The 22,493-nt window shown below is 34.6% G+C and overlaps 2 protein-coding genes across 10 annotated transcripts in view; one reads left to right on the plus strand and one right to left on the minus strand.

Moving 5' to 3' along the window:
- The window catches only part of LOC135210824 (acylamino-acid-releasing enzyme-like), a 59,629-nt gene extending 52,037 nt beyond the window's left edge, over positions 1–7,592 (minus strand). The window contains exons 1-3 of one of the 7 annotated variants that reach the window (XM_064243693.1): positions 7,396–7,571; positions 2,756–2,972; positions 316–416 (exon numbers count right to left, since the gene is read on the minus strand). In XM_064243693.1, coding sequence (XP_064099763.1) covers positions 316–396 — 81 coding nt within the window. In that variant the 5' untranslated portion in view covers positions 397–416; positions 2,756–2,972; positions 7,396–7,571. Of the gene's footprint in view, positions 1–315; positions 417–2,755; positions 2,973–3,192; positions 3,298–7,395 lie in introns of those variants that run through there. The other 6 variants (XM_064243694.1, XM_064243690.1, XM_064243691.1 and 3 more) reach the window with 6 other exon arrangements.
- Positions 7,593–8,038: 446 nt separating this feature from the next.
- Positions 8,039–21,478, plus strand: LOC135210825 (corrinoid adenosyltransferase MMAB-like). Of its 3 annotated transcripts, none has more exons than XM_064243697.1 (7): positions 8,039–8,138; positions 9,618–9,806; positions 10,228–10,359; positions 11,363–11,484; positions 12,113–12,240; positions 13,434–13,558; positions 15,229–21,478. In XM_064243697.1, exons 2-7 carry the CDS (start codon positions 9,697–9,699, stop codon positions 15,380–15,382), a joined length of 771 nt encoding a protein of 256 aa, XP_064099767.1. In that variant the 5' UTR covers positions 8,039–8,138; positions 9,618–9,696; the 3' UTR covers positions 15,383–21,478. The 3 variants fall into 3 exon arrangements, with proteins under 3 accessions (XP_064099767.1, XP_064099769.1, XP_064099768.1); XM_064243699.1 differs by having other exon boundaries at positions 8,086–8,122; XM_064243698.1 differs by lacking the exon at positions 8,039–8,138 and adding an exon at positions 8,151–8,277.
- The last annotated feature ends 1,015 nt before the right edge of the window (positions 21,479–22,493 follow it).

Consider the following 22,493-nt stretch of genomic DNA (forward strand, 5'->3'; position numbering starts at 1 on the left):
CAATAAATTGCAGTTTTTACATGCATAGCATTGTTAATAACATGTACAGATATCACAGAATATTTGAAAACAATTTGCAAAAATTACACCTACCAACCAACACTAATTCGATTTTATATATTTTCTTGTCAAGTTTTACTGTTTAATAAACCAAAACAAACGCTCAACCAACCTAAAAGACATGGTAAAAATATCTGTTCCTGCTATATGTATATGTATTTTACAATAATTGGCAAACCCAAATATAGAAAATATGTTGCTAGGTAACTATTTATTGCATTCTCTTCAAAACTGAAAAATAAACTGATGTGTTACCTTTGCCTGGAAATATCTTTTCTGACTGAGGTGAGGAATGGTAAGCTTAATATAGCATACCCTAGACAAAACCCTAAGCATTCACAGTTTTCTGCAAGGTTCTGAAATTATAAGAACACATGAGTTATAATCATCATATTACAGATAAGCCAGGTTTTCAGCTGAAGATTTCAAAATAAAAATGAGAAACAATTAGGAGTTGGGATAATTCTATAACTACTGAAGTTAAAGCATGGTGAATCCTGACTCCCAAGATACCATTAGCGCATTTCAAATCAATCCCTAATAAAGGCAACAAATATATAAATGTAACCCTGATAACTGCTGGAGCTAAAATGTCATCCAGTTCCAGTAATATATAAAATCAATCCTGCGAACCACTGACCTCGAGAAATGACTACACGTTGTGAAAAAAATCATAGCTAACACAGCATAGTAGAAGGAGCAATAAAACTGAAGACTACTACCACACCCCATTGGCTCAGTAAATACTAGTTTACTTGCAAAATGGGCACCTTTTTTAGTACCAGCACCCATAGGATAAACATAAACACATTAAATAGAGGAATGTTAATATCCTATAACATAGAGAAAACACAAAATCATAAGTAAATGGCAGTAAATAATCTAGTTTTGCCAAAAGACCAAAGTACTATATATAGATTTGTTTCTTGAATATAACAGACTACAGTGGACTCCCTGCATTTACATTCTCGGCATTCATGGACTCACATATTCACAGATTTCACTATGGACCATATCTACCCATTATTCGCAGGGAATTCGCATATTCGCAGTGTTTTTCTAATGAGAAATATCCACAAAATACTGTTTTATTATCAATTTCTTTATAAAAAGCCCTTTTTGCGATGAAACTATTTTAAAAAAACCAGGGTTTTCAATTACTATTCGTTGATTATAGCTATTCGCGTGGGGGGGGGGGGGGGGGTCTGGTAGGCAATCCCTGCGAATACATGAGGAACACTAGTACCAAAATGGCTCCTGAAACCTAGCTCCTTAAAATAGCACCCCACCCTAGCCTTCCCCCCCCCAACTAATTCTGACTCAAACTACTTCAAGTTATGAATTACAAGAATGCATTCTAACCTTACACCCCTCTCCTAACCTAACCTAAAATACTGGGTCCAACCAGAATGCCCACCCTAATTTTGGTATGAAATTAAAACAATCATAAAATTATTTTTAAACATTACTATATACTCTCCAGAAAATTACAAGTAGGTATATATTAAAAATTTGTTTAAAAAAATTACTAGGCTATATACTCTGCAAAGAATTAAAAGTATCATAATATTACTTTGAAAAATTAGTAATTCTAAAAAATATATATATATATTTTCAAATCACAAGCTAGACTAAAATGTTACCATTAATTACTTTCGGGCCAAAGGGCCCATACTAGACATTGGTAGGCCTTGGTAACCATCAGAAACTTAGGTAGTAAGGGTTTATAAATATACAAATTCAACTGGATGTGAAACGTACGTAGGTCTATATAATTGCCTATTGACAGACTGTCCCACGAAAATAGTCTTAGGTAGATTATACTATTATTAAAATGTGTAGGCCTATCAGTACCCATTGGATATGCTCATACCTAGCCTAGCTATATTTCGCTTAGCCTGTGATGTAAATAAATCAACCTATAAATAAAACAGCGACTTAAATAAATGAATTGGAAAAGTAAACTGCATAGCTTACCTATTATTACAATGTGTAGGCCTATTGGTACCCATTGGGTATGTTCAAATATTTCGCTTATCCTACGAAAGAACTTAGGACGCCTGTGATGTAAATAAATCAAACAATAAATAAAACAACGGCTTAGGCTAAATAAATGAATTGGAAAGGTAAACTGCGTAGATTACCTATCATTACAATGTGTAGGCCTAACGGTATCCATTGGGTATGTTCAAATATTTCGCTTATCCTACGATAGAACTTAGGTCGCCAGCAATAGTACCTAGTATAAATAAATCAATCAATAAAAACAAAGGCTTAAAGAAATGAATTGGAAAGGTAAACTGCTCCATGATACGTCATGATAAAGGGGCGTAGCATAGGCCTACTATATAGTAGTAGGTAAGCCTGCCCTGCTAAATTTTCCCTGACCGCTGCTTAGCTACCTACTAGGGTACTTCCTTATGCTAGGTAGGCTATACGACAAGAAATTTAGATATAATGTGCATATAAAGGAAATGATACATCATGCCTAACGGAAATTAATGTTCTGTTTATCGCCTATTACCTACTACAATTAAATCCGCTTATCTAGGTAGTAATCCAAAATTACCAAAGAAGTTAGGTCTAAGTGTATCGGCCTAACGATGCATACCTAGGGGCCCCCAGTCTTGCTCTGGGCTATTTTTCTGAAAATTTTTTATCAAAAATTAAGAACATTAACTTTTTATATGTTTACCTTTGTCAAAATCTACTTTGTCCAGTCGCAGGAACGGATGTCTTTCCGATTAAACCTCTGGCCCGCTCGGTCCGAAATCAGCATGTGAGAGGAAGAAGGGCCTAAGTGCCCACAGGTAAATTACCCTCCATTTAATAAGGTCAACAGGTGACCTGGACGATGACTATTGCCTAATTACATAAGGTCAAAATGATGTGACTTGGATAACGATGACTGCCTGATTATAAAAGGTCAAGAGATAACAAGGAAAAGTACCTTAATTATAATATAAGAATAATTTATAATATCGAACGATTCGAAATGTTGCGCTGATAAAGGGAAAAAGATAATCTCAGTTACATACTTTATAAGGTAGATAAGTTAATGAATAAATTAAATGAGATAATTAAGCCTTAAAAACTAATTCACGAAAGAAATATGCCATGAACGTAACTAACCGGTGCTGATAAGATGGTGAAACACAAAGATGAGTCATTGATTGTAAATCCTGAACAACGTCTCTATCAAAATGACTTAATTTACGAATAGATGAAATTGGAAATGTTCAGTGACTAGACTAAGTTAATAAGATAAAAATGAAATCAATTAAGATACATAAGACAAAGCTGCACAGTAATGTATAATAATTGAAAAGTGCACACTTGAAAATCATATAATAACGGTTATAAGCTTGAGCCGTTACAAAGGCGTCGTAATGGATTCCTGCTACTTCTGTTATGGGGGCGTGTAATTCTAGCGTGAAATCTCAACATAACAGAGGAAGATGTAAAAAATCAACTTGAGGAAATGAAGACAAAATAAAGCACCAGGACCAGATGGAATGAAGCCAGTACTGTTCAAATTACTCTTACAAAGTAACAACCTTCAAAAAGAATTGGCAGAATGTTTAAATAACATACTGAAGGGCAGGAAAACGCAGAAAAGCTGGTTTAAGTAAAAAACAACACTTACGCCCAAAAAACAAAACCCCACAGTCAAAGATCTAAGGCCAATTGCTCTAACAAATGCATCATATAAAATCTTCATGGGGATCCTGAGAACCAAAATAGAAAAACATATTAGAAATATAGGAAAAATGAATGGACTGCAATCAGGCTTTACCGCACAAAGAAGAGGAATCGATCATTTATATATATCTTACAACGAAATAAGAAAAGAAACCATATACTTGATGTGGAAAAAAAGAGAGAAAAAAAGGAAAGAGCTAAACAAATAAACAAACAAAAAAAATACCCAAGACTAAGAGGCGCCGTTGCAAAGGCATTGCCTCGACCCATAACTACTACTACTACTGCATACAAGAAACTTACAGAAGAAAGGACCCATTATTTGTAGTATCAATAGACTTCCAAAAAGCATTTGACTCAGTTTTAATAGGAAAAAGCTCATTGAGGTCATGATGAAATACAGGCTACATGCAGAAGTAATAAATACAGTTGCAAAGATATATACAAATGATGTAACAAGCCTATGCCTTAACAATACAGAACAAAAATAACTAAATGTAACTAATGGAATAAGACAGGGCTGCAATGGCTCAACCATATTCTTTCTATTAATAACGTACCTGATAATAGAAAAATTAGAAAATACACCAGAAGGTTTCAGAAATGAAGTAATAAGGATAGTGGCACTACTATATGCAGACGACGGATTAATACTAGGGCACACACTAGAAGAAATAACAAAATCAATAAAAACCCTTATGGAAATCGCAAGTGAATGTGGCCTAAACATAAACAAGGACAAGAGTAACATACTAATATACAACGACTGGTACAGTATCGATGATGTGGAGAATATGGAGCACATAGAAGGAATAAAAATAGTTAAGAATATTAAATACCTGGGAATAACAATCAACACAACATGAAAGACTGCTTCAGAGAACAAATAAAAATGGGCCCAAATTAAAGCAAAGCAGGTGGCAAATATGGCTAATGCAGTTATCAATAAAAGCTGTAGCAGGGTAAAAATAGGAAAATTGTACTGGAAAGGACTAGCGATGCCTTCATTCATGTATGCAATGGAAGTCATGAAACTTGACAGGAAAACAATAAATAAATTTCAGAAGATAGACAATAAAGTATATAGAGCAATTTTGAAAGCGCCAAGTTACACAGCAAGTTGTGCGTTAAGATCTGAAATAGGGGCCTCTTCCTGCCAATCTAGAGATATCAAGAATAAACTATTCTACCTGAAACATACACTGAAGAATGGTGGAAATAGGCTCCTATATGAGATAACCATAGATCAGTATGAAAATGAACAAAAAACCCCTGGATAATGCAAGTAAAAGAGTATATGAAAGAACTAAACATAAACTTCAGTAAAATTGAAGCAGTTAAAGACAAACAGTTAAGAGAAATAATAAACAATTGGGACAGAAAAACATGGCAGAAAGAAATGAATGAAAAGTCAACGTTAAGAATCTACAGAAAATATAAAGAAAACAGAAGAGAAGAAATCTGGTATGACAACACTGAAAAAACAATGCTGATCAGTAGGGCCAGACTAGGTATACTAGGATTAAATGACAGAAATAGGATAAAAGGAGAAGATACAAAATGTTTGTACTGTGAGGAACAAAATGAAAATTTATAACATTTCTTACTTTACTATCCAGCATACAATGAAATTAGAAATAGATATAACTTTATGCAGCAACTATATCAAGAAAATAAAGAGGAATTAGTAGCAAATATAATCTTATTGGTAGTTCTAATGAGGGAAGAAGTGGAGAATAGGAAAGATTTTATAAAAGAAATGTGGTATTTCAGAGAGAAGAAGCTCAAACAAACACAAACAAAGGAGGAATAAAAGAAGCAAGGGAGCCGTTTCAAAGGCATGTCCCACCCACTACTACTACTACTACTGAATAAAAAGAACATTATTCTCGACAAAGTATAAAAGTCCTCTGTGAGCTGAATAAGTATAGCTAAAACATTCACTATGAATTGTTTATTATTATCTGAACTGCCTGGTTCCTCGTCGTTTGCCTCACAATTCTTTTATTATATATATATAGCAGTCATAAGGTCTTCCATTTATATTGATCTTTTATTTCTACCTTTTGTATCATTTCTTACAGAAATCAAAGCTATATCTTCTAATTTTCTCATTTCTCATTCCAACCTTTTAAGTCTAAACAATTGCTCCTGGGTGTCAAATGCCTAATTTCTTAAATAGCACGTATTGGTGGTCAATTCTGCTTATCTGTTTTTTTAAGCTTTGGTACCTTAAATCTTCATAATAATGGTGTTCTCTTAGATATTTCTTTCTTAAATATTAGCCATCTCCTTCTGCTGCCTCCAACCTCGTCTTTGTTATATTTTCTCTTTCTTTTAGACCATTTTCAACTTTAAAACAATATTTTTCATTGTAACTCCTCCCAGAGATTTTGCTATCTAGTATATACTATACAAAATTGCTTTCCTTACATCCAATTTTTTTTATATTACTAAACCATTCTCGTCAGCAACCGTCGTGGTTCTCTTACCTAATCCTTCCACTATTTCCTTATCTACGCTTTCATTGTCTGACATTGCCTGACTTGTAATTAATTTATTTTTTCTTATCCCCAGTTCTCAGCATAAGCAAATATTATTGGCACTATTACTGCCTCACATACATTTCTTTTTATCTTGCTTGTATAAGCACATGGCTGATTCTTGCAGGCTAACATTTCCTTGATTTCTTACTTTCTCGGGTATATATCCCACTTTATCTTGCCTTTTGCTTGTGCTTCAGCCGTCGTTTCCTTGTTTCTGGGTACCATCCCCTAAATCACCTATATTCATTTAATGTTTCAGTATTTCAATTTGACTTTCTCATTTATTTATTCAATTAAATGTTCTATTTAAGTCTGGCTCTTAGTCAGCTTAACATTCTCGTTATTTGTTACAATGTCACTGAGATTAATGTACTGTATACGTTTCATCATACAGTCAACACTTGTTTGCCCTAAAATAGTGAGTTTTGCGCTCAAATTCCAATCATCATGAGGCCTATGAAGATTCCTATAGTTTGGAGGGTCGAAACGGGTTGGATGAAAATGAATTCCATATACTTAGATACTGAATAATGTAGGTAAAGATATTGGCGGGTTTGATTATTATTATCAAACTGACATATATCATGTCTCCAGGGAAAGTGACTGTTGGTCTATAAGGCTGAATTAGCCAGTTGAACCAAAAGTGCTATAGGATATATAAAAATTAGTTATTTACGACAGTTGCAGAAAAATAACGCACAAAATTAGAACTTATTATACTTATTTAACATAGAACATCAAATGAAATGTGTTTGAAGAGTTATAGGTACATATAATTAAATGGACAGGTAGAGGTGGACGTATACTATAATGAAACAGGTACAGCAAAGGGAAAGTGATTGAGATTCTGTGAGCAATACATGAGGAGGAAATGTAATCGAACACCCTTGAGAGGAATAACAAATACAATAAAAACAAAAAATGGAGTAACAGCTAGAACTGGTCAACGGATAAACAATAAAATACAGAAATAATTTCAACTAAAATGAGAGACCTTTGGAGAGATATACATAAAGAGACATTCCAAATATATTAAAGAGAAGTATAGGCCTACTTAAAGAAAAAAACCACGAACTTGAGAACTTACAGTAATAGGAACTTCTTCCCTGGACAGATTACTAACTCGCAGCTTTTCCCGACACCTTCGTATTGTTAGTGGCACAATTCTCTCTACCTTGAAGAACAAACAGTCCCTTTTTATATGGACGAACACGTTCGACCATTCAGTATAGAATATAGCTTTCGCTTCGTCCAAATTGACCTCAGCTATATACGTCGTATACATTGCTTTTATCTGTTTATCTATTTCTTACAGATTTTTATTTTATCTGTTTATCGGTCTCTTACAGATTATTATTTTATCTATTACCTAATCAAGTCATTATGCTATAGAACCATTTGGCGCTAAGACAGCGAAAGTTTCGGTTAATATATATATTTATATATATATATATATATATATATATATATATATATATATATATAGAGAGAGAGAGAGAGAGAGAGAGAGAGAGAGAGAGAGAGAGAGAGAGAGAGAGAGAGAGAGAGAGAGAGAGAGAGAGAGAGAGAGACCCTTCTTCTTCTTCTTTCTTCTTGTAGGAACCAAGTACTAGATATGCGAACACTTAATGGCAATATCGAAATAGTATTCAAAGACTAATTAAGACTTATATGACCTGAAACATTCAAATAAATTACAAAGTGCAGTTTATGAATTACATAAAAGCTATATGAATGACATAAATAAAAAAAATCCTCATTGTTGTTGTTGTTATTGTTGTTGTTACATAACCGAAGAAGAAACCGTTAGGAAAGTAGGTCTTCCAATACGTATGTATTTGAGTTTTGTTATTGTTCTAAAATACTGATTATCTACCTGTCATAGCTATTTACCTATTGTCATTGACAGCTATTGTTTATTAAGTGGCGTCTCATTGATAGGATTTCCACTGGATATTAAGGGCCAGAGGTATATATAGGCTTATGTAATTTGACCGTTAAGTGATGGTTAGGGCCAAGGCCTACCTACTGTTGACATCTGATTTGATGCCCATAGAAAAGGGCTAGCCTTAGATTGATTTTATATGTACGTTAAAGTAACAAAAATATAATTTTTTACGTAACCAGATTACCGTATCGTTCGCCCATCCCCAACTTGTCCTAGGGAAGTTCCCCCCGGCCACCTTTCGCCGTGACCCCATGGAGATACCTAGGTAGTAGCTAGCTATAGGCTATACCTAGGGCTATTGTTTGTTAGCTACCTAATGGAATTTTTTGGTGGAAAAACATACTAGAAGGGGGAGTTTTGAGAACAACAGGAGTAGGGGTTGCATAACCCACAGGTCAGTTCAGGACATAGGTAGTGCCCTAGGAAGTCAGGGTGAGAAGGTAATGTCTCATTACTACTAGGTACTAGGTCAGGACGCTTCATTTTTGGGAAGGTGAGAGACTATTTCAGGGGCTAAACCTGTGCCCTTCAGTCTCGACTAGCTCCGCGAAAAGATAGAATAAGATGTAGCCTAGGCTATAGGCTACCAGGGTAAAATACTGAATGGCCAACTGCTATGGTGCGACTGCCTTCTCGAAAATCGAAAGTTATGGCCTTAATTTGTGACTTTGGAGAAAAAACTTACTTCGAGAGGAAAGTAGAGGCCTCGAGGTGTTGCTTTGACGGACAGTGGCTCTTGATTAATGTCTACTATCCTGGGTTACAGGACGTGTTAAAGAACTTTTTTGGGAAGGTGGTTGTGCTACGGTAGAGGCCGGCCATTTGGTATTTTACCCTATATGATGCAGTGAAGGTGAGATAACCTGAAAAATTCACAGGAATACCTAATGTGAGAAATTTGCCGCCTCTTGTGTATGTTTTTTACGCAAAAAAGCTCAGCGGAACATCATGTTTACATTATTTCTGTACATTTTTCTCAAGTTATTTCACCTGTACTGCATCATATACACCCATTTCTATATTGTTCATTAACAATAATTTGATAGATATACATTACCTGTGTGCGAAAGCCTTTATCAGAATTACCCAAAACAGCCCAAATATACCTAAAATGGTATAACAGCCCTACTCCTACCACTGTACAGGTTAGCCTATAGCCTCACATTGAGCATACCACTTAGTATATCTAATCCATGGCGCTTTGCTATTTTTCTTTTTAAAGAGTATGCAAATAGTAGTGCCAAAGTTTGCTTTGCAAATAGTTTTATAAGAAAAGAATTGTATAGTTTTTAAGTTCTGTCATAAAATCCGCAGTTAAGAATACTAGTATTATGTCATTTTAATCATGACTTTCATTTCAGATTTTGAAGAAATCAGAAATCAAATTCTTAATTTATGGAAAGTTTAATTGTGGAGACTTCTTCACTGTAAAACGTCAGCATGTCCTTGAGAATCCTGTGTCAATGTACCAGAGCTGTTGTTGGAACACAGAAATTATTATTTGGCAGCAGTTCCTCCAAGGGTTTTCAATATCTCACAAGACATTGTAGGTAAGTGTAATTTTCAATTTGTGTTTATACAATAGACAGTGGTCTTATTTTAATTAGTTTGCCAAGTGCTCTGGCATTGTCTTCATTTTCACACATTTCACATACTTTGTTACTTTTTAACTTTTTCAGCTATATTAAGCTCTCTTTGCATTGTTTATATTCATTAACATGTTAATAAAACTGTTAAGGAAATGTTTTTTATGCCTGAAACAGAGAACTTGTTTTTTAAATTATTTCATTGTGTGTGCAGTCCTGTAGTGCATTGTTTTTATGTGGGTATTAGAAAGTGTTCATAATTTGGGTGAAAAGTATTTACCTATCTATTCATTCAGAGTTTAGATGTTATTTTCATTATTGCTGGGATATTTAGGCAGCTACATCCATGTTCTCCTTCATTGTAAAACCATAAATTTTGTTGCAGCAACGATCTAAAAATTTACACACGCACGGGGGATAAAGGCCAGACAAGTCTTTTCTCCGGACAGCGGCTTCCAAAGGATAGTGACTTTTTCCAGGCTTTGGGCACAACAGACGAACTTTCTTCTCATATTGGGTAAGATTTTGTATAGTTTTATCCCTCACTTGTTACTACGTATTGTTTTACTATGCATCAACATGTTCTGCGCATTTGATTTTTAATTTGACTTACTACTTCAGTTTTTAATTAAGTTTGTTCTGGGAAAATAGACAGTCCTTCATCATTCATCTAGCAGCAGTTACCTGTACTATGCACCAAATGTAACAAATAGTGCCGTGAATTGTTCATAGTTTTTAATTGGGATGATAGAGAGTGGAGTACCATGTTTTTTTGGTGGGAAGATATTGGAAGAGGTAAAACATTTGTAAAGCCTTTGGGACATGCAAGACTGTGAAGCAGAAATTCAAATGTAATCAGAAAAAACAAAAAAGTAGCAACAGCATTGATAAATGGAGTAAGGTAGCTAACTCTACCTGTTAGTAGAGCAAGCAAAGACTTTAATGGTTGCAAAGGACCTTCATTTTATGTAGTGGAAATGTATTTTAAATTTATTATGTAAATATTGGGATTTATAGTTTCTGCTCCTCATACATGTCAATGGTGTGGTTGAAGGTTTGTCAAAGATGTCATATAGTCGGATGGAATGATGTGATGTTGCGATTAATTGCCTTTTTGATTTCCAAACAGCAGTGTTTTGGTTAAACTACATGGCAATTACAATGAAACTATAGGCAGTTCCTGGTTATGAGCAGCAGTTCCATTCTTGGTGATTTATGGCAATTATGGCACCGATGTCCGGTTAATGGCGCCTCTTGTTAGGTATGTTGTGGTTTCATAATTCTATTATCGGTGCCTTATGGCGTCGATAACCAACCAAAATTCAGTGCGTTATAGCGCCATAAATTGCCGATTGTATAGTGCTAGACAAGGCGCCATAAAACTGGATCACCATTAACCAAGTCCAGCGATACCCGGGGACTGCCTACTCTTAAATATACTGTAAGAGTTGTTTTTAGGATTTTAAGTTAAAAGAAATGCTGTAACAAGCTAAGCTCTTATTTGTGGTTTTAATTTATAGGTTAGCCAAAGAATTTGCAGAGGAGAAGAGTCACGATTATGTTGATCAGTTGGAAAGGATACAGTGTATTCTGCAGGATATATCCACATTACTAGCTACCCCCAGAAATCAGGAGATAATTGGTAAGTTCCAAATCTACACAAAGCTATTTTACTCTAATTGCTAAGTGAGGAGGCATGCCATTATTTTTGGTAAATTGAATGTTATATTACATGTTTTTCCTCATATATCTTTACTTTTGAAGTTTAGACGTGCTTTGTCTCTGAGCTTGATATTTATAGTTTCCTTTTAAAAGTTTATTACCAAATGATTCAAGTTCCTATAATTTATGCACTTCAAAATGCAATAGTATTTTGATTCTGAATTAAATGAGTTGTCATTATACTCTGGGGATGTTTTAAGTGAACGTTACTATGTATTCATTGTCAAATATGTAGGTACAAATAAAAGGTGTAGGGAATATGCCAGAATTCTGTGTACTGTATATGTTTACTAAAGAAAAGAATCATAGTAGAGAGAAATATAGCATTAGACTATGTACTAACTTTGAATATTGAGTTGAGGAGTATTGTTCACCATTACTGAAGTGACATTTCTTTTTGGGAATTAATAATACATACATTATTTTTGTAAAATGTTATTTAATGCAATGAAGTAAACCGGTCTAATGGCATTTTATTAGTGTATGGGCTTGCAGTTGTTTGACATGTTATATATTTTTACTTTATTTATTGCTTCATCATCATCAAGATGACCCCGTGAGAGAGCAAAGAATTAAAGAGAAATTATCCTTCAATCCTCGACACATTCTGGAGCTGGAAAGCTGGATAGATCAGTACACATCACTCCTTCCTCCCCTCAGCAATTTTATCCTTCCAGTAAGTTGAATAAAATTTGCTTTATATTAGTTGTAAATTCTTGGTATCAAACCAACAATGCCTTATAACTTTGAAGTGCCGACCATCTGCTCAAACAAATGAAAGATGATGACTATGCTAATGAGTCTTAATCTCTCTGGTTTTCATTAGTGTTCAGCAGAATTTTAATTTTGGATTCGTGAAATATTTTAATTAAAGTTTTGGACAGAGGGAAAACTTACTAAATTGTATCAGAATTTAACTCCAGGTGTATTAAAGAAAAGGTTAGTGTAATTTTTTCTTTTATCTTTTGGGTGATTGCTGCAGTGATATAAGTCCCAGTTGCATAGTCTATTTTGAAGCACTGAGAAGTTATCAAAGTACTCCAAGGTCAGTGCTCAGCAAAGAATAAAAGCTATATAAGTACGTAAATAGCAGTCTTATTCCGCTCAGAATATTACGTAGTAATATACTGACACATGATATATTTGGAAGATGGCAATTTACTATATCCTTTTGCTTAATGATGTGTACAGATATAAAGTGATCACAAAATTACTTGCCTCATTACTAATTGGACAACCTCCCTCTTTGCAGGGTGAAAGTATTAAGAGAAAATTCAGTGTTGTACAGCTTTCAACTATAGTTGAAGCACTATTGATTTTGCTTTGTTCTTCATGTATGATGATGGAGAACTTTCTAATGGTGTTGTACATATGTTTGGTAATTTCTTTTTCTTATGAGTAGAGAGGCTTTTGTTCAGATTTACCAATAGGCATAAGATTTCATCTTAGACATATTGAATGGACTTTGCAGATTTATCCCCTATGGTCTACAAGTATTTTTCTTCGGATGTTTAGGGAGCTTCCTAGGAACATTTTGTCAAAGAATAATGAAGTATAGATCCTGGTGTTTAGAGGAATGTCAATGTTTATGGGCTGTAAGATAAACCTTTATCAGTTATTTATGTATACCTAACTCTTTGTATCAGTATATAGATTGTGTAAAACCACATGCACTTTCGGTAATAAATGAATTTAATACAGTTATTTTAGCTATCCTCATTTCAGACAGTTTCTATAGACAGGCCAGTTATCATTTGCTTTGTAGCAGTGCCCCTTTTTGCTGATGAACATGAACATGTCTTCAATTGATGTCTCATTTTGATTGCAGGTAAACTTCGTCACTATATTTTCTCTGTTTTTCTTCTTAAGGGTGGAGGACGAATTAGTGCATCAATACACGTAGCGCGAACAGTTTGCCGCAGGGCTGAGAGGTCCATTGTTCCCCTGGCGACTTCAGGTCTGGTAGATGAGCAGGTTTTGATTTATATTAATAGGTAAGATTATTATTTCTGGTGATATGTTTACAAGTATTACCTGAGTTGAGACCAGTTTACAGTCTAGATTAGAAGAACACTTGACAAAGGGGTAGGACCATTAGATCAGGAAAAAGTAAGAGACAATAAGGGTATATCCTTGTAGTGGGTAGTTCTATATGTGCACTTCACGCAGTGCTCTGTTAGGCATTGCTTCGCAGCATCCCTAGGGCCCCTAACTGCAATCCCTTTCCTTACACTTTACCTCTGTTCATATTCTCTTTCTTCCATCTTACCTTCTGCCCCCTCCTAACATCCATTTTGTCATGCAACTGCAAGGGGTTTTTCCTCCTGTTACACCTTTTAAAACCTTTTTTCTCTGTTTCCTTTTTAGTGCTAATAACCTCATAGGTCCCAGTGCTTGGCCTTTATCCTAGATTTTATATTCCATTCCATTCCAATATGGATATACATAAACAAGAACAATAAATGAAGGTTATGCAGTACAGAATGAAAATTATAGAGAAATAAGATTGCTTGGGCATTCTGTGAAAATATGGAAGTTGATGAGAGAATGAGAAAATTTGTTGAGATCAGCAAGTGGTTTTTTTACTTTTTTGGCAGAGAATTCACCACCAAAGGCAGTTTTATAATTAGTAGAGTGTAGAAGTACTGTGTGAACAGGAAGAGATTGTATTGTACTTAGTCTTGTGCTCATTTAGAAAAAGAGGCTTTCCAGAAATTTGGAGGAAGAATTTGTAAGTTGAACCTTTTGAACCCTACATCTTGGCACTGGGTCATCTTATTTAAGGGATATTTACATTTAAAGGATATTTGTATTTGGTGCAAGTTTGTTGATAGAATTAGAAATATTGGTGAACAAAATAAAATCAGTTTGATGTTGAATCCTCATTTATCAAGGTCTTGGTACAAAAATTTCTTCAGTGCACTAGGGTGACTAAATTGATTCATTAAATTTAGATATGTCTGTACCAAATGATATCTTTATAAACATATTTACTCTTCTGATGATTTATCCTTCAACTAGGGAAGATGAGATATTTTGGAACATTCTGAAACTCTTATATCCCCAGATGGGGAGTTGGAAGCAACTTAAATCAGTTGAATGCTATAAGTTGTTTAAATGGCTAGGCAGTCCTAGAAATTAAGTCAGAAAGTGTCTGCAGATTTTCCTCAACATTTACCAGTGTTGCATTGCACAAGAAGTAAATGAAGAGGTTGCTCATTGCTGCTAGCTTGCATCCAATTTTCTTTTGTCTGTTAAACAAATGACTGAATTATTTTTTTCCCCACAATTTAGGTTAATAATAGGTAATGGGCAGGGACTACATCTTCCACACCATAGGTAGAGTCAAAGAATAAAAATAAATGATGAGTGAGACATGAGAGGAGGTTCCTCAAGTGTGGGAACTGAGTGTTTAGCCAGTTCAAGCAGCTGCTTGGTATCCTTATTTCTGCCATTACCTAAACGTCAAGGTTGAATGAAAAGCTTTGCATCTATGGTAAAAATTTATTTAATATTCAGAATATTCATGTATTCTTTGAAATTCATGTAAAATTCTTTGATTCACTTTGAACTTTAGGTTCCAGTGTATAATCTAGCAAACTGGGTCATTCCATTTTCTAGTGTTATTGCAGGTTATTTTTTCATATCTTATTTTGTCTTTCAGGTTGAGTGATTATTTGTTTACTATAGCAAGGTATGCCTCTCTCAGAGATGGACACAAGGAAACTATATACTTTCGGCCGCAGTCATCAGCATCATCTAGGAAAGTGAACAAAAATGTATCGGAAAGTCAACAGGCCATTGGGGGTGATAATTAAAGTGTGTGACAGGTTCAGTAAAAGTGTTTGCCTAGCATCTAAGGGAAATTGGGTCCCAGATTACCAAGAAGTAAAACATCAGACTTTTGGATGATGCACATGAGATTTTATGAATCGCTGTATTGTTGTCTGCATTTGTTCTGTTGAAGGAAAATGTGTGGCAGTAAATTTAATGCTGGAGTTCATGTAGTAGAGTATAAACTAGGTCAATTTAAATAAGGAAATATATGTTTATTTAAATGATTTTAAGCTTTTGTAAAGGAGAGGGATATGGAGTCAGTTATACAGACCTTTTGGGAGGATTTTCAAAACGTTCTTAGCAAAACAAATTTTCATACAATATGGGTATTCAACAAGACTATTTCACAGAGATACTGATAGCCTTCCTTAATGCTTTTAAAACCTTTGCCAGCATTTCTACCATCCTTAAAAGAAAATCATTACTGGTCTCTTCAGCTTTGTAAATTTAACCCTGTTGCAATTTGTTCTTAAGATCAATGGTGAAAAGTTTAGATTAGTATAGCACTCAGCAGCATGAACACAGCAGATTGGGAGTTTCTACCAAAGTTGATTTGCCAGACGCCCTTAAAATTTGGAGCCAACATTGTTGGAAACTGCTTGGACTAGTTACAGTATTATCATTTTCCAGCAAAATGACAAGTAGTCCAAAAATAGGATTGCATTTTGAATCCTGGTACTTACCACCTATGTGACAAATTCTCCAGTGCAACTGGAAACCAGTCAAGAAAAAATTCAGTGTAATACAATCATGGTATGGCAGAGTTAATATATAGCATCATTCAACAGGGCCAGTAAATGGGAGGAGTCTCATCTCCCTCACCTCAGAGAATCCTGTGACGCATTAGTAAAGACCTCAGTTTTGTATTTTGTATGTTAGGGAAAATACAAATTACATACAAAATTTGTCATATTAGTGGTCCTATTATAAAAGTTTATTAATAACACTTAACTAAAAAGTGTACAAATAATGACACATTCAAAGGGCTAAATGATAGGTAAATTTGGAAAATGCATTTTTACAACCATAAAAACCACATGGTAGACTACTTTGTAAGGGCAAAGCTTGTATATAAGCCTAGTAGGCAGTGAAAATGTTAAGTTCCATTGAAGTTGGCACTTATTGGCTGACCTGTAACAGAAAAATGGTAATAGTAATGTCACCACTTTGTTATTCAAAGCACCTGTACAGTAATATTTTGCTACCTTCATTCTGGATTGACCATCATTCCACATGATCAGATGCATGACAAATAAACTTTTACTGCTGTCAGACATCAGGCTTCAAAGCAGGGACATTTTTATAAGTATATGTTTTTAAGATGAATGTAAGCCCTAAGTCGAACATGAAAGAATTTACCAGCTCTGGTACCCTTTTCAGTTTTCTTGAAGCATTCTGTTATTGATTGTAAGTGGTTGGGACTGTTACTAACTACAGTCAGTCACTGCTGTTTTATTTTAGACTTCCTTAACAGAAGAATTTTGATACAGGTTATATCTTTCATGTTGCATCTTTGTTGGAACTGAAAATGTACAGAAGGCTGTTTACCTTCTTCCAATTTGTATGAATTTATTAACAATGAAGAATTAACTTGTTTTTGTACAAAGCATTTATATTTACAAAGTTAAGACCATTGCTCATTTACAGAAGCAAAAAGATTTCTTACACCTCTGCTAGGTGCTGTTAAGTATATGTAAGACAGTTATGAAAATAAGGATACTACTTGTTTAATGCTGTAGACCACAACAGATAGGGTCCCTAGCTGAAGTCTTTCTTCATTGATACAAAAAAGATATATTTGAATTTGTTATTGGAAGAGAATGTATGTCAATTCTTCCTCAGAAAGGATTTGGAAATCCAGTGTGAACTTTAATAACGATGTGTATGGCAGCTGTGATGCTGAATTTTGTCTGTATAAATGTAAAAGGATTATTGTTCAGGTTTCATCCATTTATTTTTTCTCTTGGTTTAACTTTTGCCAAGTTTTCATGTATATGGCCTGCAGCCTCTTCAGTTTTATAAGGTAACAGGAAGACAACAGTTATAACTTGCTCGTGGTGGGAAGTCTTGTCAAGATCTTGCAAATTGCAGCATAGCCTGCATGATACATAATGAGCATGAAGCAGTTTTGGTTGATGTGATGATGACTAAGTAATGTGTATTGTCCACTCGTATGATTATGTGCTCATCGCAATTTTAAATGTTGTTAATGAAACATTTTTAAGGGAAATGTTTTTAGTTATTGTGAAACTTGCATAAGCCTCACAATATGTACAAGATTATCAGCAGCTTTGAGTGACAGTTAAAAGAGGTCCTCTTGTTATATAGTCTATCATTTTGTGCCTGTTGCATATTAGGACTGGAAGTTTTGAATTTGAGTAATATATATCATGATGAAAACTGTGTGTCAGTTTTACAAGTTTAAAAGAAAATTGTGTACAGACCATAGTAAGATTGGACACTTAAACTGATTCCTTGACTCTGACAGCATTGTGTTTTGTAACATTATTCCTGCATATCTATCCTCACTGTCAAGAAATATACAGCACTACTGTTGAAGGGATCACCCTAGCATTAATCTAGTCATTGTAAGTGTTATATTGTACAGAATAGAGATTATCTTTGTTAGTGAAAATTGTTGTAAAAACTGTTGTTGTGATGGTGTTTGTGAGGTTTTACCGTATATTCTCTGGTATCATGCGATTTTGAGGGGACTGATTTTCTGCCTAATTTCAGGGAGTTGCGTCATACATTTAAGTACAAAATCACAATGTGTGTGTTTGTGGCATATCCCAACTGTAGCACAAAAGTGTAGGCTATATTACACACCAACTTCATACATCAACTTGATTACTATTAGGTAATATAAAATTTTAAAACACATAAAATACTATGATAATTCATGTTGACATATACAGTTTATATATGCATGCTCATGAAAGAATAAATAAGTTATATTATGAAAGTAAACAGCATTTTATTACTGACTTTTGAATTGCATGGATTTACAAGGGTTAGATTAGTGAATGTAAAGAGCAGCAGATTTTGATGATATATGTTTGTTTAATTCTTGACATTTTGAGTAAAATATGATAGTACTGTACCTGCAAAGACATTTCCAGACATTTGTTATGTACTGATAGCTGTGCATACCCTTAACGAAAGGTAAATAGTTAAATGATTGAATGAACCATGCAATTTAGGCTATGAAGCCAAGCACCAGAGCACTTTGGACAAGTTGTAAGATTCATGATGAAAAGAAGAGTAAAATGAAAGTTGTTTTATTGTATCATCATGCCTTGTGTGTTTGTGTTGATATTCAAGGCAGAAAGGAAACTATAAGTTTTTAAACAGCATTGTTTATGGCTAAAGTTTGGCAAGCATGGCATATTCTAATATACCAAAAATGAAACTTACACAATATATCAGACGTGTTTGGAACTGGAGTCAGAATTTTGAAATATAAGATCAGCAAGATCGGATGGTATGGGAGTGTATACGGTACATTAGTTTTTCAGAGTCTACCTAATGATGATAATAATCATTATAAGAGACTCAGAGTCTCACATTATGGTTAAAAGTAGCTAGCATTTTGAATGTTAACTGTCCTCTTGTTCTTCTCATATTCAGGATTTCAAAGCATATTACCACGTTGATAGACTGTTTTGTGCTGCTGTAACTATTTGACTTTATTGAAATCTGCATAAAATTCTATTTCTTGTTGTCTGTTTGCAGATGATGGTTGAGTGTTAGGCTTATAACTTAGATTTTTGTTTGAGTGTTGTTTTAGTGGTCTCAGAATGCACTCTTGGCCTTGTGGTAGTCTGGAAGAATATGTGAAATGTGTGTGTGTGTGTGTGGTCACTTTTAACCCTTTCAGGTCCTAGCCATGGCCATTTCAGTCTTATCCATGTGTACACCAGATTGAAAGTCTGGTATACGTATTTGCTAACCGGTAATTCCCTTTGAGTGGTTATTGTAAAGTTATTTTTTACTGTGGAAGATACATTCTGGGTAAACCTTCCCAGTCCTGCTGCATACATCATACAGAGAATTTTCAGTGAGTTGACATGTTTATGTATGTCATTGGCTTCTGAAAGGGTTAACATTTTATACTGTCAACTATGTGTAAACCAAATACAGTATGGTATGGTTTTGGACAAAAACTTCTTTCAGTTTTCTTCTGAATATTGAAAAAGAAACCCACAAAATCACTGTGTATAACTTGTTTACTTGTAAGTAGTATTTACATATTTTACTTAACACTCAAGTACTTTCAGGCCTTATCTGTGGCCCTTTCTCAATAGATGTGCCTACACATCTCTTGAGAAAGGGCCACAGATAGGGTCTGAAAGTACTCAAGCATTGAGTAAAGTAATATGTAAATACTTACAAGTAAACAAGTTATACACAGTGATTTTGTGGTTTTATTTTTCAATGGTATGGTATGTTAGTGTTCCTTTTAATTTATAGTACTTCTTAGCATTAAATGTGTTTATGTAGATTATAAATCCCTATATTTTTGGATAAACATGAAGTGCCAAATAGTTAGTTACAAGGAAAGAAACAAGCCAAAAAAATATTAGTGAATATCCCTTGCTTTCCCACCAGCTAAAAACCACTACTTCTTGACTCATATTTATCAGTAGCAGATTTGTTTACTATCAAGTGCTCATCAGATCCTTCAGGCTTGACCTAGTAAGATGCCTGTGGAGGTATGCATACACTTCACTCACAGTTAATAAGAAACATTGGATGTTTTTTCCAGTGAGCTATAAAGATTATAGCTAGCACCACTCCTGATTGTTAAAGCATCAATAAATGCGGAAAATTCATACCTTGAAGACAAAACTAACTTTACGTATATATTCAAAGGGTATTATGTCTCATTTTAGCACCCGTAAACTTGGATGTTACTTCCATTTCCGGGTTTAACACCAAGAGATGACGTTTTAAGGTCTATACATAGAAGTATATTATTCATCTGTCATTTCATTGCTTCTTTTTTGTGATAACCATCTCTCGCACAATGATATATATCGGTTTCATATCAATTATGCTACTGAAAAATAGTCAACTCTCAAAGCCTGGGAACCTACTCTCAAAGCCTGGGAACTTACATCAAATGTTTTGAAACTTGCATACTTTCTAAACTTAAGGGTCTGGGTCATCTCAGAGTAAGTGATTTCACAAGGCAAGATCTTACTTGTTCTTGTCACAAAAACTGTCTTAAGCCCCATCCACACGGTCAAGCTTTGCTCGATGTGGTGTTAGAAGCGGGAAAAGTCAGAACATCCGCTGTTTCTCCGCTTCTGACGTCACATCGAGCAAAGCTTGACCGTGTGGACGGGCCTTTAGGGTCTTGGTGAATAGAAATAAATGCTATGATACATGAGAAGGAAAGAGGCACTAGGGCTGGAAATAAAAGTGAACTTAGAATTTATGTAATTTACTAAATTTTTTGTTGTTAATTACATGGGAGGAGGTAGGACTTAGCTTCGTTGCTGAATGACACTAGTATTATTAATTATGACAGTATAAAAATGTACTAAATAACTTTCATAGGTTGAAGAAAAATAATACATCTATATAGTAATAAGATGTGCCAGAATAGTGTAGTATTAATGGCCAGAAAATACAGTGATGATTAAACCATGACTTTGCTAGTTGCTTGTTTATTTGTTTGTACTTTGCAAAACTCATAACACTTCATCTGATGAGGTTTATTTTTTATTAATTTATTCTGATATTAAACAAATGCTTCCCCTTGTTACAATAAGTGTGAATCCTTGTTCAAATCTAATACACTATAATATAGTTGCATCCCTTAATACGCTATATGTTTAGGTTTAGGTACGTATAATACTTTCAGGGCACAAATTTCCTATCAAGAAAATTTTATATTTTAACATATTTGTATTTTATCAATAAGTATTTTTCAGAAGCGGTATAGGCATATCAAAGGCGCATAGGTTGAAACAGGATTGTTTTCACGGAACTTTATTTATTTTCGCATACAGTGTAGAGCCATTACTGAAAAACTTTACAGTGTACAGACATAAACGTTTTCATCTTGATCTATTGTTTTATTTTGTCAAAACTATTAGGTTCACGCTGTCAGACGAATAATGCCAAAGAATTAAGAGGCTTTCACAGATTTTTTGTTGGAAGATAAAAGCAATTTGTTTAGTCTTCAAATGACTGTTCAAAATTAAGAATCTCCCTTGAGTGGAGGAGCGACACTTTTAAGTGACAGGAAAAAAAAGTAGTGACATGGTACACAATTCAGTGTGCTTAGACTGGCAAGCCAGTACTATAAACACGTTCGTCGTGTTTGTCTTGAATCTTTAAGGGAAAAAAAATCGAAACCAACTTTAAGTTGCTTTTGACACTTACTACGGTCCTGTTTAATATTTTAATTCATTTAAACTTGGTTTTATAGTTTTTTTTTAACCATATTGGCATGCATAACTCAAGAAAGCAAAGGACATTCATGAAACAAATCAAACCGAAATTAGATTCGCAAAGGAAAATTTCCAGTTATCAATATGATGGAAAGACTATCAAAGCATGTGTTCAATGGTCGCCCCCACCCCCCCTTAACCTTGGGTCGTATGACCCAAATTACGTACGTCATCCGTCTCTTGATGAAGGGGCCATAGATGGATGGATGTCTCGGCCTAATAGGATGATGATCGTCTTTTATTCTTTTATTATGTGTGAATTCTGTGGTATAAAATGTAGCCGCAGGCCTGTAAATGGCCCACACTTTGTCGGTGTAGATTTTCTACCCCACAGGGTGTTGCCATATTGCCAAGGCTAGTCGAAATCGTCCAAAGATTGGACGTCTGTTGATCCTCTCTCTGTTGTCTGGATTGATGTACAGATGACAGCATATGATTTTGGTATCAGGCCACATCAGTAACTTTTCAAATTCTACGAGTGAGGAGTCAAGACGTCAAACGTCACCATCCCACATTAGGTATACTCAACAGTTTAGATTTTTTAAAAGATGCCAACACAGAAATGTGTAATTTTCAGTCTCGAAATGTTTTAAAAGTCCTTTAAACTTATCCAAATCAAGTTTTCGTG

Source organism: Macrobrachium nipponense, chromosome 4, assembly GCF_015104395.2.
Source record: "Macrobrachium nipponense isolate FS-2020 chromosome 4, ASM1510439v2, whole genome shotgun sequence".
NCBI classification, from domain to species: domain Eukaryota; kingdom Metazoa; phylum Arthropoda; class Malacostraca; order Decapoda; family Palaemonidae; genus Macrobrachium; species Macrobrachium nipponense.